At 41.9% G+C, this 15,621-nt stretch overlaps 1 protein-coding gene across 1 annotated transcript in view; it reads right to left on the bottom strand.

Moving 5' to 3' along the window:
• Window positions 1-558: 558 nt before the first annotated feature.
• epb41a (erythrocyte membrane protein band 4.1a) overlaps window positions 559-15,621 on the bottom strand; it is a gene marked incomplete at its 5' end in the record, with an annotated part of 46,644 nt that continues 31,581 nt past the window's right edge. The window contains 5 exons of the mRNA XM_083982535.1: window positions 559-1,084; window positions 6,401-6,522; window positions 6,762-6,842; window positions 8,977-9,078; window positions 10,307-10,435. Of these exons, the coding sequence (XP_083838661.1) occupies window positions 6,424-6,522; window positions 6,762-6,842; window positions 8,977-9,078; window positions 10,307-10,435 (411 nt within the window). The 3' untranslated portion in view covers window positions 559-1,084; window positions 6,401-6,423. The remainder of the gene's footprint in view (window positions 1,085-6,400; window positions 6,523-6,761; window positions 6,843-8,976; window positions 9,079-10,306; window positions 10,436-15,621) is intronic.

Genomic DNA, 15,621 nt, shown 5'->3' on the forward strand with positions numbered 1-15,621 from the left:
TCTCTCCAGGCGAGTGCACACTGCCCATCAGGTAGAAAAGTAGAAATAGAGTGGTGGGTGTAGATGCTGAAATGAACGAGACTGTATCTGGTGACTAGAATGCTCTCATTACAAAACCATGAGTTTTACATACAACTGTGCTGAGGATATCTAAACACACAAAAAGAAGACAGAAGGGATAAATAAAGAGAAGATCATTTCATTACACTGCTGTCTCCCTGGTCCTGATAAAGCCCCGTTCTAGTGACACGAGCACTACAACAACAATAACAACAACAACTAAAACAATCAAAAGATGCAGAAATCACTTAACAAAAATGATTAAGTCAGAAATTTTAAATAAGGTGAAAGGAGTATTTGTCCCCCGAGTTTGGTAAAATTAATCTTTTTTTTTTATACATAAATTGAAAAAATATTTTTTCACATTGAGAGGGAAAATAAAATATTTACTGTACAAGAAATGACACCAAGATGGATCCTCGACTCCCAGTGTGTACAATCCCAAGAAAAATCACCCACAATCCCTTTTGTTAATGCTTTTTGGAATACGTTGTTACAAAACACTTGACCTCCAAATTATTGATAACCAATTCTGATGTGGTAAGAAAAACTGTAGAAAAATAAAGTACCAGTAATCTCAAGATTAAAAGACCAAATGCCCTTGAAAATTTTCCTAAAATCTCCAGACAAATTGGAGAGGAGTACTCCACAAATGCTGTACTTTATTTTCTTCTTCTTCTCTTTTTTTTAGCTTTAAAAAATATTTTTTTAAAGTTTTTTTTTGTGTGTCATCAGTCCGGCGGTCGATCTTTTGGCAGTTTGTGGCACAAGAGAGGAATTGTGGGGAATACTGGGAGGGATCTTGGGAAATTCTCTGGCGACTCTGTCTCCTTCATGCCAAACTCCATGCTCACGGAGGTCAAAGTTCTTAGTTCAGTGTCGATGCTCGTTCCCTCTGATGTGGTCTGGTGGGTTCAACGGTTGAAAAAGGCAGTGCATTCGGGTGGGTGTGATGGCTGGGGATGCTGAGGTAAAAATGGTGATGGAGACACAAGTGAGGAGGGAGGGAAGTGAGGGTGGGGATCTGAATGAAAGAAAGAAAGAGATGGACAGGTGGACAGAGAGAGGAAAAGAAGAGTTATTTTAGGTCACAGCAAATAAACACATCAGTAAACCTCAGGTAAAGAAGAGTCTCCTCTATTAAACATTTGGTACTCCCCACTTTTATAAACACACAGCCTATCCTTCAGCCTTTACTTGGTAATTTAATACTGTTGCAAATGATTATTTAATCCAAAACAAATTTTTAGTGTTGATTAGTACAGTGCCCGTCCAAAAAAAAAGTCACACACTCTAATATTTCGTTGGACCGCCTTTAGCTTTGATTACGGCACGCATTTGCTGTGGCATCGTTTTGATACGTTTCTAATCTGCAATGTCACATCATTTATTTCCGCCCGAAGTTGCATTAATTCTTCAAAGATTCTCAATGGGGTTAAAGGTCTGGACTCTGTGGTCACATTGGACCACATTTCTTCCTTGAAGATGATGGTTCCCCACTCTCCTTCCGGTTTTTAATAATACGTTGGACAATTTTTAACCCAATTTTAGTAGTTGTAGCAATCTGCTTAGATGTTTTATTTGCTTGATGCCAATAATTTGACCCTTCTGAAACAGATTAACATCTTTTTTACGACCATGTGTCTTCATATGGTTGTTTAAGAAATGAGACTGCAGGGTTAAATAAGTTGTTGCCAGCTGAAACATAATCATCCATGTAGTAATTATCCAATGGGAGGCTCTTACCTATTAGCTTAGTTAAATCAAAGTGGTGACTCTTTTTTTGGACGGGCAGTGTATATTACTATCCATGTAAAGAGAAACCATCAATGTTTTTGTCAAATCCTAGGTCGAACTATATTTGAGACACAACTCAGTCACTCAGTGGTCATGAACAACTAATACAGTAATACTACCAAAACAAAACATAATACCAATACAACCAAAGCCAAAAAACAATAATACTAAAACATTGCAAAGATAGTGGCAATAGTAACAACACATATGCAATGCAATGTGTGTCGACATTGTGTTTCATGTAAAAGCAGGATGTGTTTCAGAGAGTTGCACATCTTCTCTTCATGTAAACAGTGTAGTGAACGCGTCTGTGCAGAGCAGCAGATCCAGAGGATTTAACTCCGAGGAAATTCGCCGCGGTCACAGAGTTGAGAGATGAGGCTGTACGAGGCTTCACTCTGATGTAAACAAATTGAACTTGACTGAATATGCCAGTAGAACAGAGACACATGGGAGCGCTCAATCCCTCGGTGATGTCTCACAGTCTAATTGGATCCTTACTCTGCTGTTTCCTCAGAAGAATAAAGTCGAGAAGCAGCAACTTGTTTTAGAGGTTTTAGACTTCCAAGTTTCTCAACACAGACACAGAAGTTTCCCTGATTGAATAGAAGTGGACAGTTATGTTCTGGGAGGAGCTCATTACACCAGCCTCAGCTGAGCCAGCTCTGGCCTGCTAAACCCAACTGCTAACCAATAAAGCTGCTCAGAAGCTCACAGGAGGCCTCTCTCAGCAGCGTGTGCACAGTTTAAACTCTTGTTCCTGAGACTTTGAAACGGGAACATTGAACCCACGGCTCATGGTTTATCTGAAAATTATTCAAACCTTTTAATAATGTCTATATTTGTTTTTGCCTTCTGTCATCATTGCTGCATCTCTGTTTATGCAAAATGCATGCTGGGAGAAATTACTTACAAGTTACACATTGGATTAAAAAAACAAAACAAAACAAAACACTTGTACACTCTGAGCTACTTTTACTTCGGCAGTTTTGTTGGTGGTTGTGCTCTCAGATGTCTCAATGGCCTGTCAGACGGCACCGAGGGTTTAAAAGCCCCGCAGTGTCCCACCTACCCACAACCCCCCTGACTGACTGGGAGGTAAGGCCACTGTGTTTACATACCAGACTGTTATTCGGCTAAACAGCACCAGATTCCCAGCCTGAACGCTTTAAGATCACATAAACAAGACCACAATTAAAACCTCATGGGCACCAATACTCAACATACCTCCTGCTGCTGAGGCGTCTTGTTTCATTTTGAAACAGAAACAGACTTAACTGGGACCATACACACCCGCACATTCATGCCTGTTTTATGTTGCATTTTGCGAGATTTAGCAGTGACTTAATATCAGTTGACTGACAGCAACAACAAACCATGTTATGAAAAACCATTGGCACTTAATCTTACCCTTGAAGATATTAGAGGAGTTAAATTGTGTCATAACTGTTGATGAATTTGTGAGTTATGGCCAAAACTGTATTTTTTGAGGTCATGGTGACCTTCGATCTTTCTAATCAGTTTCATCCTTGAGTCCCAGTGAATGTTTGCATCAGACAGGGGTGGATGAGCTGATTTTGGCATAGGATCTACATGTACACATCTCATGGAAAGTTTACAAACCTCATAATCAGTTTTAAAAACTCAGTCTCTGCCAACTGGACCAAGTTTGAAACAGCAGTCCTTGTTCTGCTCTGCAGCCTTGGTGAGTTTGATGCAGCTTAACATGAACCACAATCACTACTGTACCTGCCCTAAGACCGTGGACTTACAGTCTTGCATATGGCATCTCATAAATGAAGGAAATAGCTGTCCAAATGAGTACTTGTTATCTCAGTAAAAAGTGTGATTCAAAAAAGATTGTCAGGATTTTGTAGACCCATGTCTAGTGCCACCAGGAGTCTGATAGATCTTGTTTAGAGGTCATCATGTCCTTGAAGTTTGACCATGGAGTCGAAGTGGACGTCTGTGCCAAATTTGAGAAAGATTTCTTCAAGGTGTTACCAAGCATGGGGGCAGACTGGCCCTGACTGTGACGGAGGTGTGGCATTGTGCAAAAATGTGTGTGCTGCAGTTTTCAATTAGTTTGCAATGACAAACTGTGCATATTCAGCTTCTGACTCATGGTGACAGCAGCTCTTCTTAAATCAGTTCATCCTTGAGTCCAAGTGAATGGTTGTTTTTTTCCCCCCTCATTTTTATTTTTACAAATGTGAAGAAGTTCCCTTCAAGGTGTTACTGAGATATCATGCCATTATTCACTGCAGTAAATAATGCAGCAAAACAGACATTTAAATTGACTTCATCCTGCTATTGCTAATCCTTGCTATTTGTGGGATGTGTATGCACGGAGAGGAGTGGTGCACCTTGCGAATACTCATTAAAATAACAAGAGAATAGACTCCATCTTGCTGCGTCTCTGAGATAAATGCAGCTGGTGTGTTCGGGGGCCAGAATCGGTGGGAAGGCACCTCAAAGATACATCCAGCCGCAGATGCAGACACTGGGCAACTTTATTACTAATTAGTATAAGGAAACAGCCATATATGTATAGGCTATATGAATGCAATTGTCAACCTTCATCTATCTTTACCATCCTTCTCTATGGAGCCAGAATCAGCTGCATATTAGAAAACCAGCCCTCCAGCTTCCTGCAGACCACCCACTTATATTAAGTTCACTGCACATGTAACATTAATCAAATTGCTCTGAAGTCAAATTGAAGGCATTTTTTATTATGAGGCTGTTATCCTCACTGGCCATTAATCACAACTCCATAACCTTTAGTACCAAAGGACTGGTGGTTAACAAGCCATTGTTTGTGCCTTCATCAGACCCAGCCTGACCTCTGAACATGGTGTAGTAATACAATAGCGGGCGTCAGAACCGTTATACATGTTTACGACAATGTGGCCTTTTCTGATTTTTCATCCAACATCTGAAGGTTCACACAGAACCACACAACAAGTCAAAGTGAGATGTGTGATGACAACAATGGCAGCTGAACAATGGAACAGAAGTGACTAGTGTTTCTCAACAAATTCACAAACCATCATTTCCACTCGTCTCCACATATGAATTTACAGTGATAAACTGCCATGCTTAAAGGGCTAGGCTAAAATCAGAGATCAAATTCATTTTTTCCGAACAACTTTTTCATGTCGCGGCTTCAGGACACTTGGGTCAGTACGGACGAGCAGTATGGAGGTATCTGGATGTTTCATAGTGTGTGTTTTGGACGATTCAAAAGTGAACTCTATCCGCCGCCATTATATGAAAATCCGTTGCCAGCCGGACCCCCCCTGGAACTCCAAAAGCGATTTGATGACTCAGAAAGTTCTCCGAACCCTTCCTTGGCATGACAGTGAGTAGAAAATTGGTTGAAGTATCCCTTTAAAGCCCTTCCCCCCCGAGGAGGTTTAGCAGAATGATGTCATGTGAAGAGGCAGCCTGCAGACAGATCTTTTTGCCTGCCTCAGCAGCTGACTCATAAACACAGATTCACCTCAGTAACTGATCACTCCTCACTCAGATCTATGTACTCCATCTCCACGACTCATAAAAAATCTATGGCAACACAAGTCACTCCTGCAACAGATGTTAGTAATCATCAGCCAACTATACAGTTTGTAATGCTCGACCCTGTCAGAGGAGTCTCACTTCACAAAAACTTTTTGTTTTCATACTGTGATATGTTTCATATTACTATTTTGTATTCACTCATGTGCAATATTGTCTGGCCCACTATAGCTGGTGGGTGGAGCTGGGAGGTTTTTATGAGACCATGCTAGCTTAAAGGGATAGTCCAACATTTTGGCAAGTTGGCCCATTGGCATAGTCCCTATAGTTTTAGGAGAAGGTTCGTTACCTTTAATTGTCGGTGCAAGCTACTTTTAGAACGGCGGAGCAGAGCCGCGAGCTGCTCAGAGCTACGCTACGGAGGCTAATGGGATTTCTTGGTTTCCCTCATCAAACTCATCAAATACACAATCCAACAACTTCAAAACGCTCTGGTGGACAAGTTGTGACCTGGACATTCACCACGCTATGAGATAATAATGAAACCTTACGAGACAGAGTTGTTTTCGAGGTAAATTAATGCAAAACCGCTGATGCGCGTTCCGGTCGGGGCCAGTTTTTTGGCAAGCAGTCTCTGCATTTGCCTCGAAAACAACTCAGTCTCATAATGTTCCGCTATTATCTCATAGCATGGAGAATGTGCAGGTCACAACTTGTCCACCAGAGCATTTTGGAGTTGTTGGATTGTGTCTTTGATGAGTTTGATGAGGGAAACCAAGAAATCCCATTAGCCTCCGTAGCGTAGCTCTGAGCATCTCGCGGCTCTGCGCCGCCGTTCAAAAAATAGCTTGCACCGACAATTAAAGGTAACAAACCTACTCCTAAAACTACAGTATATGGATTATGGAAATGGGCCAGTTTGCCAAAATGTTGAACTATCCCTTTAACTCTTTCTTTCCATTTGTATGAATTAAGCTATTTTCTCCTGATAGGACACAAGGATGTGCGGAGGCTGTGCACTTACCTTCCAAAAGGTGACGTCCTGTCTTATTCCGGGGTGATCTCTGTTTCCTGGTGCACAACCACTTTGGTAACAGACATATCTGGGTGCTGTTCCTTCGCCTCTTTAATGGCCTGAGCCAGAGCCTGAGGAGTGAACAAAGGACAAAAATTACAGGTGTTTGTTACACAGAGAACGTGATTTATGAGTTTAATTAAAAACGACATGGAGAATGGCACATGGAGCAGATTGACCTCATACATGAACACAATTGCTCTCTGAGGCGAATTAAACTCCCAAACAATTCAGCTGTCTTTCTATTGAGTGAATATGCATAAAATCAGAAAAAGCAGGAATCTTCTCTTCCATCATGTTCCGTCCTCACCTTGTCGTGATCGATTTCAGTGTCTCCGGTGATGACGATTCTCTTCTCAATGCGAGTTTCAGAGATCCCTCCTTTCACCGTCTGCAAAAGAGATGTGACACAAGGTGAAATACAAGCGAGGAAGAACTGACCACCGTGTAAGAACAGTTTGGGGCAAAGATCCAGACAGCCAGTATGTCCAGCTGATACATACTTGCTGCTGAGTATCTTTGCTGCTTGTGCCAGACTTTGTGTAAATCCTATTAGACCCTCCAGGATATGCTCTATAGGAGATTGTACTGTACCATTTGGACTCACTGCATTTGGGCAATCAGCCACAAATCAGTGGATGAGCTTGATGATGTGAGGAGCCGGAGCTCTATCAGCACTTTTCAAACCAACTTAAGGAGCCAGTGAAAAGCTGCTCAGCTCTGCAGTCACTCACTAATATCCTATACTCTTCATTAAAGCAGAAGTAAGTGATATATTTGTGTTAATATAAGTCTTAAATAGTTATATCTTCCGACAGCAATCACTTACATAGAGTGTTTGGACCGAAACACGGGTCTCTCAGTCCCTCTGCTCTGCTCTGAGCCGAGGAGAAAACTTTTCTCGTATCCTACAGTTTTTATCCAATGAGGAGAGAGAACGGCATGCAGGGCTGTGTGTGCAGCCAAGGGATGCGCGTGAATGTGGTGACGTAGGGACGAGGACTGTTATGGTGCGTTCAAGGCAACTCGTATTTTTCAGACCTGTGAAGTCGTACCAGTTCGATCTCTAAAAAAAGACGTACTGGTACGATTTCACGGGTCGGAAGTTACGAGTGGCCGTTATAGTGACTTTCACAGGTAAAACAGGTCGGAAAAACACGAGTGGGTTGCCTGGAACGCTACAAAGTCGTAAGTTGTGACTTGAAGCTGTAATTTACGGTTTCAAAAGCCTGCCTGGAACGCAGCATTAGCCAAAACGACCGGATCGCTTACTTCTGCTTTAACTGCTTATACTCGGTGATATAATTATTATTGTGTGTGCTTTCTTTTGGATAGCTCTGAGGCACATCGAATAGTGAGATTTGCTGTACATGGTTCATTTTAAATAGATAAATATGTAAAGATTCAACAGACAAATGTAGCACGTTGATTATAGGATTTTCTGGCTTTCCTTCAGAGCTTTGTGCATAGTTGTTATCACAACAAGACAGAGTTGCAGTCTGAAGGCAGAGCGAGTCGTGGAAGGGCAGTCTGGAGGTCAGGGACACAGTGGGAGGCAGAAGCTGGAAGATGACCAGAGAGACCAGTGGTGTAGGTAAAGAGAGAGACAGAGGTCTGAGGAAACTAGAGGTCTAGACTACTGGAGCCCTGAAGGTGGTCAGTTGGACATCTGGTTGGGCGTCTGCAAGGAGAGTTTGGACAACCAAGGTGGTGGTCCAAAATGCTGACTGGTCTTCAGCCAGCTTGTCAGTGAGAGATCATGAACACATGGTTGGGAACCTGGGGCAGACTTTGGAGCGCTTGACAGACAAGAAATGTAGGCCAGGACCCTTGATAAAGAAGAAAATTGGGTCTGGCTGCTGGACATCCGATCAATATTAAGGCCCGACATGTGTCAAGAAGACTTTCTGCACACCATCACCACACCACCACCAGTGTGGACTCTTGACACAAAGCAGCTTGGTCCATGGACTCAGATCCGGTTTTCAACCATCCAGTGTTGGTGAGTCTCTGTCAACTACACCTTGAGGTTTCTGTTCTTTGAGACAGAAAGTCTAACCTGATCTCTGCTCCTAAAGGTTGGACACGTTGTTCAAGCTTTTTTCTGCTCAGCACAGTTGTAAAAATGCTTATCTAAATTACTTTTTGTCAGTTCCAACCAGTCTGGAGGCTTTTGTTGTTGCCTCAGTCTGAGTAAAACACCTGTAAAGATTGTTGTGAGTGAAAATCCAGGGGATCAGGACTGTGAGAATCACTCAGTCCCTCAAACTGGATTTTTCCAGAGCATCAGACATCAGGTTGTACTCAAACCATAAAACGCCCGATATCATAAAACACGACAAAACAAAACAAAAAACAAAAAACAACAGTGCTCCACATTAAATTTAATAGCGTGAAGGGTCACAACCACTGGCACAAGTGACTGAAAGGGGGGGGTGGGGGGGAGGGTCCATCACAGTATAGTGGGACAGCACTGTACTGACATGTATGGACAGACAGTGGGACTGTTGGTGAAGTGAGCACACCTTGGTGATCTGGGTGGTGGTGGTGGTGCTAATGGTCTCAGAGGTGATGGTTTGGGCACTCAGCAGCACTCCTGAGTCCCTCTCTGCCAGGCTGTCCACCGGCTGTGGGAGAGACACCTTTGAAGTGTTAGACAAGAATCTCAAATTAATCCATTTAAAGAGAACCAGTCATCTATCTCTCATTTATTTGTCTGTTTGATTTCTAATGGGTTTAATTATGAGACACAGACATTTTCATTTGACTCGGACGTGGGACAAATTCACTCCTCATGCCTCTGCATATTGAGTCAAACTTTCTTTGTTCATTTCTAACCTGACTGCATTTCTCAAATTATAATTAGATTTTTTTTTAGATTTAGTTCTTGCATGACTGATGGCTTTTTTTTTTACTACTTTACTGTGGCTCTGTAGTCCATGAAAACAAACATTTAATTTCTCAAGATAAGGTTTTAGGAGAGTGGTTTAGGTGGCTTGGGTATTAGTACAGACATAGAGCTATGTATTAGAATTAAAGGGGAACTATGCCGGGTCGGAGGCGCAGATCTTGCAAGGTTGGTTTTCGGCCAAAAGACCCTAGGTGGAAGGAAGACGTTCAACCCTCACAATTACTGCGAAGCTCTTTGATTAAGGTAAAAAAAAAAAAAAAAAACTTGCATAGTTCCTCTTTAAAAAGATAACTGGAAAAACTATTGGCTATTGGAGAAAAAAAAGGATGGATGAAAAATGCTGGATTTATAGCAAAAAAGGCAAAAATGGGCAGCAGCCTGGCATTCCAGCTGAAACGACAAGACTGAGAAATAATCAGATTACCCTGAAGCAACATGGCCTTAAAACAGGTGGTTAGGCAAAACAAACCTGAAAAGTCATCACATCAACCAAACCTTAGGATTATTATAGCAAATTATATTTAGTGAACCACTAAAGGCAGTGGTGTGAAGTTAAGTATTGTGTATCATGTATTTGCAATGCATCCTATGTTGCTACACTGGTTGTAGGTATGTGTATTGTGTATTGAAATTTCCATATAGTACAACTATACCACACAGGCTCTCTGCAAAGCTGCACTCTTACTTACATCAGCTGTCACTTGGTGGCAGTTTGTTGACATTTGTTCCCTCTTGATCCTGACTAACACTGGAATAATATGACGATGTTTTGACAGGTCAGACAAGGGTCATACTGTCAGACTGGCCCAGTGAACACTTGGCTTTTGAGAATAAATCTGCACTGCGTACAAGACGAGACAACTTGCTAGACTTATTTAATCAGTCCTTGTTTATGCTCTCTGTTCTGTTGTTCTTTCGTTTGCAGTTCCCAGAATTCCCCTCACCTGTGCCGACTCGTATGTGATGGTCTTGGTCTCAGTGTGAAGTAAGGGCATGTCCTTGTAGGCCACAGTTCCTCTCAGGGAGTTGGTGACGTCCGAGATGGTGATTGTCTGGGTCTTTAGCACAGGAGACTGGAGGGACGAGATGAACAGTCAGCAACATCCTCCGTGAGGGTTCAATCATTACAAACTCACGTGGGAGTGTACGATAGATACGGCAAGAAATCCACACACACAGACACACACACACACAAACTGCAGCCTGTCACAACTGAGGTCCTGTAGGTAATGTCACAGCCCCCAAGGATCAGTGTTAGGACCCCTCCTCTTTGCAATATACACCATCTGCTGACATATATCGCCACTATGCTGACGACACCCATGTATACCTATCAGTCTGATGACGGCAAACCAGCATCCACTTGACCTTTCTTAGACTGACTTTTAGTCACCGCGGGCAACCACTCTTTTCATCACGGTACTGATATCAAAATCACCTCTTCATACCTCACTACATCCACCCCAGCCCCCCCACCACACACACACACACACACATACAGGATCAGTGACTACAAGTTCACAATCAGTACGTTTACATGACACTTGGAAAAAACGACTTTTGCCTTAGTCCGACTATAACTGGACAACTGAAGTGCATGTAAACGCGTTAGTCCGACTAATATCTGAGTTTTCCAACTCTGATTAAGACACCCAGATAGTGCGATTGGAAATGGATTTTCTTCAGCATGTATACGCCTTAATTGGACTGAAACTGGACAATGCATGTGCGAATGCTCCACAACAGTAGAGACGGCACAAAGTGGAGCAGAGAAGCCGCCCGAACCTGGCCAAGTAAACAGCGTCAGCGCAGATTCAGTGCATTTCACACAGTGTGACCAGCAGGGGTGGAAAGTAACGAGTTACATTTACTCAAGTTACTGTAATTAAGTAGCTTTTTTGTGTACTTGTACTTTTTTGAGTAATTTTTAAAATCAGTACTTTTACTTTTACTTGAGTACATATTGTTGGAAGAAATTTACTTAGTTACATTTTAAATAGCTTAAGTTACAAAGTAAAAAATATATAACTCTGTGTGGGTTGTCAAAAGTAGCTACGCTGCTACGCCTCTCTCTCTCTCTCTCTCTCTCTCTCTCTCTCTCTCTCTCTCTCTCTCTCTCTCTCTCTCTCTCTCTCTCTCTCTCTCTCTCTCTCTCTCTCTCTCTCTCTCTCTCTCTCTCTCTCTCTCTCTCTCTCTCTCTCTCTCTCTCTCTCTCTCTCTGCACAGACGCACACAGCAGCAGCAGGTACACACCTCTTTCCCCCTCACCGCTACGGGAGTTTGTGCATAACAGGGCTCGTCGCTATGTTGTCGTCTTAATATTAGCCATTAGCCACAGCTAGCGGTTAAAAGCTGACTTTAATGATTAAAGACAACGTTATCAGGCATGTCCATCTATTCGGCTACGTTTATGGTGACCGTGCCAGACACACCGGGGCTGAAGGCCGGACCGGCAGTCCGTTGAGTTAAATGTAGGAGCCCAGTCAGATCCATGGCCATGCTCAAAGGAACAGACAAGCAGCCCACTGCTTCAGAGCAGTTACAGTAAAGAGGCAAGAGAGAGAGAACCTACAGTAAACCCCCCCCTCCTCCTCCTCCTCCTTGAGAGCAGACAGGAAAGACAGTAAAAAAAACAGGTGTGTGTGAGTGAAAGAGGGAGAGAGAGATTTTTCTTTTCTTTTTTTATCCGTATTGAAAATGGTATTGAGTATCGAATATTTTCCGATATTGAGTTGAAAATGTTAGTATCATGATCATGATCGTGACAACCTTAGTGCCAGTAACTGTAACTGTCCATCTGATTGGCTCTGGACAGCTGTAGTGTCAGAAGGTCAGAATCAAGTTGGTGCCACAGGAGCTAAAAGATGATGGAGACCAGTGTATCGATGGAGAAGGGGCAAATTTGAAACACAGAGACATGCACGGAGAATGTGAGGCCAATCTCTGGCCATTATACCCCCCCCCCCAAAAAAAAAAGAAAAAGTAACTAAGTAACTTGTACTCTGAGTAAATTTTAAATGAACTACTTTTTACTTTTACTTGAGTAGATTTTTACACCAGTACTTTTACTTTTACTTGAGTAAAATTTCATCAAGGTAACTGTACTTTTACTTGAGTAGATTTTTTTGGTACTCTTTCCACCCCTGGTGACCAGCGAGAGGATGTGTTTTATACAAAAAAAAAGAGAGAGAGAGAAAAAAGGAAGCCCGTGGACCGTCATTTGTATCCTATTCTCAGCCCGAACTGTAGTTGAGAATTTTTTAAACTTATTAAGTTGTTTATATTCAGTTTTTTACTCAGGGACAGAAAAGTCAACAGGACAGGGGGCCGGTACACTGCTGAAATGACGCATATCGCCGCCTGAGGAGGTGGACACCGTCAGTTATTCGATTTTCTCTGTTGCACGTAAACTGGGACAAGGACAGAAGTCCAACAGGACGTTCAAATCGAGCTATGAGCAGAGCTCGCTTAAGCTGTGCATGTAAATGTACTGAGTGTTGAATTTCCAGTATCTTTCAGCTACAATCTCCTCTATCTGCCTACATATGATGAGACCTGACAGAGCAACCTGTAGCGTCACAGATGTTCAGGGAGTGGTTACTACCACACAAAGTGATGTCATGTGCATATCCTGCAGACTCCAGAGGGACCATCATAAACAAATCAAAAGCATGCATGACAAGAAAACAGTGCCATTCATACCAAAAGTATCACAACTCTCTCACACATATCCAAAAGGTACACACATTTCTTTTGATGCATTTATTAATTATAGTTCCTATGACAAGCCTTAGTGTAGTTTTAAAGTCATACTAGAAAAGTCACAATATACCAAGACAGATAAGTCCAGTGGCTGAATGAGGAGACGTCCATCAGGAAACAATAAAAAAATGTGTCATGTCCTATAGTGTCATAGTGAAAAGTACAGGATTACAGATTCAGAATTATCAAAACAAATCTAACAACACCGAATCATTAGCGAGTGATACAAATGTGCACACACTCACTAACAGGCTGAGGACATTTATTGAGCATGCACACCCTTGTTTGTATTTATTTAATAAGCAGTGTTGTAAAAGTAGTTGAGACATGTTACAGCTCGTATTACGTCTCTCCAACCAACATTTCAAAGGGTAAACATTATACTTTCCCAGAGTTTGGTTAGACCCAGTCATTTGTTTTACACTTTAAAGGCTTTGGAGCATCATTTATGCTATGGATACAACATTTTGAATTTTTGAAAACTATGCTGAAGAAACCATGATATACATGGCAAGGATATTTTAGTGAAAAGTTTAAAAAAAAAAACTCTTTTAAAGCAAAACCTGGAAAGTTCTCAGAAAACTAAAAGATGTTGTGGAAATCACACATCAGGAACATGATAAGTAAAAGGGAGCCCACTCACATAAGATGACACATCTTAGTGGACCCGACTGTGGACAACAACAAACTGCACTTTGAGCATTGACATGTGAATCACAACAAAACTATAGCAATTATTTTCTAACCTTGAAACAGAGGTTTTAATGTCAGATTTAAAGCTAAATATGCAACTTTTCACACAGAATAACAATTTAAAATGTAGACTCACTGAGTGTTTTGTTAGGAACACCAAACAAAATCCAGATGAGGAGCTTCAGCTAATGATGATCTCACTGGCTTTGACAGAAACATGATTGTTGGTGTCAGACTCTGCTCTGACAGATTTTCACACCTCTGATCTCCTGGATTTTCACTCACGCCAGTCTCTATAGATTTTACTCAGAATGGATTAACAACAAAAGCCTTTCATCAGCAGCTCTGTGTTGAAGCTAAGCCAGGGGAAAAGAGACACACTGGTTTTAGCTGACTATGGTCACCCAGTCAACCACTTTCTACAAATGAGCTGAGCCCAAAAACTTGAGTGCACAACACGTCCAAGCTTAAGGTGGATGGACCACAACAGCAGATTCTACTTCCTGTCTGCAAGAACCATGGACCAGCGTCAGTACCAGCGCCTCCCAGAGAAGCAGCTTGAATGTGCAGCTCAAATATCTGCAGTGAGGAGGTTGATATCAACGTGAAGCAGAGTCTCAGAGGACACCTTCAACATCATGGATCCATGTCATGAAAAAGGGGGAACCAATAAACAACCCAGTGTTAGTGTGGTGTTCCTAATAAAGAGCTCAATGAGTGTATATATATACTACCAGAAGAAAGAGAAATCACAGTAACCCACAGCGTCTATTATGCAACACCAGAACTGCTGCTTGTCAAACTATCCAATGGCTGCATTGATAATTTTTTACCAAACAAAAAAAATGTGTTTCTAAAATATTTTTAGAAGCCAATTCTCTCAGATGTGAAATGTAGAGAAAACTCTGACTGTTGAATTAAAGCTTCTCTGGAATAAAAAGGAAAGACCTCAACTTGAACCTGACCAAATATCTGATGCCAGTAGTTTTTGTGCTACATTTCAGGTCTGTAGGAAGTTGTGTAATAAACCTAAGGGTGTGGAGGTTGAGGTGATGGACTGTCTGACTGTATTGCTGATGACAGAGTCTGCATCATGGACCATGATCCTCACCTTAATCATTTTAGAGAAGATAATCTGCTTCCTGTTTACATCGTGTATGCACAGTGTACACGACTGCTCATGTATCTATGTGTTTTCGGATGTGGTAGTATATGGACAGAGACTGTTTACAGAGATACAGAGTGAAAGTGGTTGTCTAAACAGAGATCATTTTGTTTTAGTTTTTGTGTCTTTGTAGCCAGAGACACCACCTGTCCTCCACCCTGAAGCTGAGTCCTTCTCAGGAGATTTAACAACCTTTCACACTCGGCCTCATGACCATCTAATGACTGTTGTTACAACAACCAGCAGCACTAATGAATCAACTGACATTAATGACCTTGATAATGACCCCACAGAGGTTTACTACCTGGATCTCCTCATTAATCAGTCAAAAACACAGAAGCCTCTTGGATGAGGAGGAGAAAAGTCTTCAAGTTCTTGGATTAAGATTCATCTCCTGTGGTCCACAGTGGCACCTCAGCTGTTTTTACTTCGGATCCAACATCTTTCTATTATTGCACACAGCTGGACAGAATCACTAAAACAGCGTGGGTACTGGTTTCAGCTTAAAGATCCAATGCTGCACTTCCACCTCGGTACATGTCAGACATTCATGTCAGTGATTGTGTTCAGACTTCAGACCAAGATCTACAGTAACTCCCAGAGTAGGTGCCTTTAGTCCACAGAGGTAAACTGCATTTT

This window comes from Trachurus trachurus, assembly GCF_905171665.1.
Source record: "Trachurus trachurus genome assembly, chromosome: 11".
Classification (NCBI taxonomy): Eukaryota; Metazoa; Chordata; class Actinopteri; order Carangiformes; family Carangidae; genus Trachurus; species Trachurus trachurus.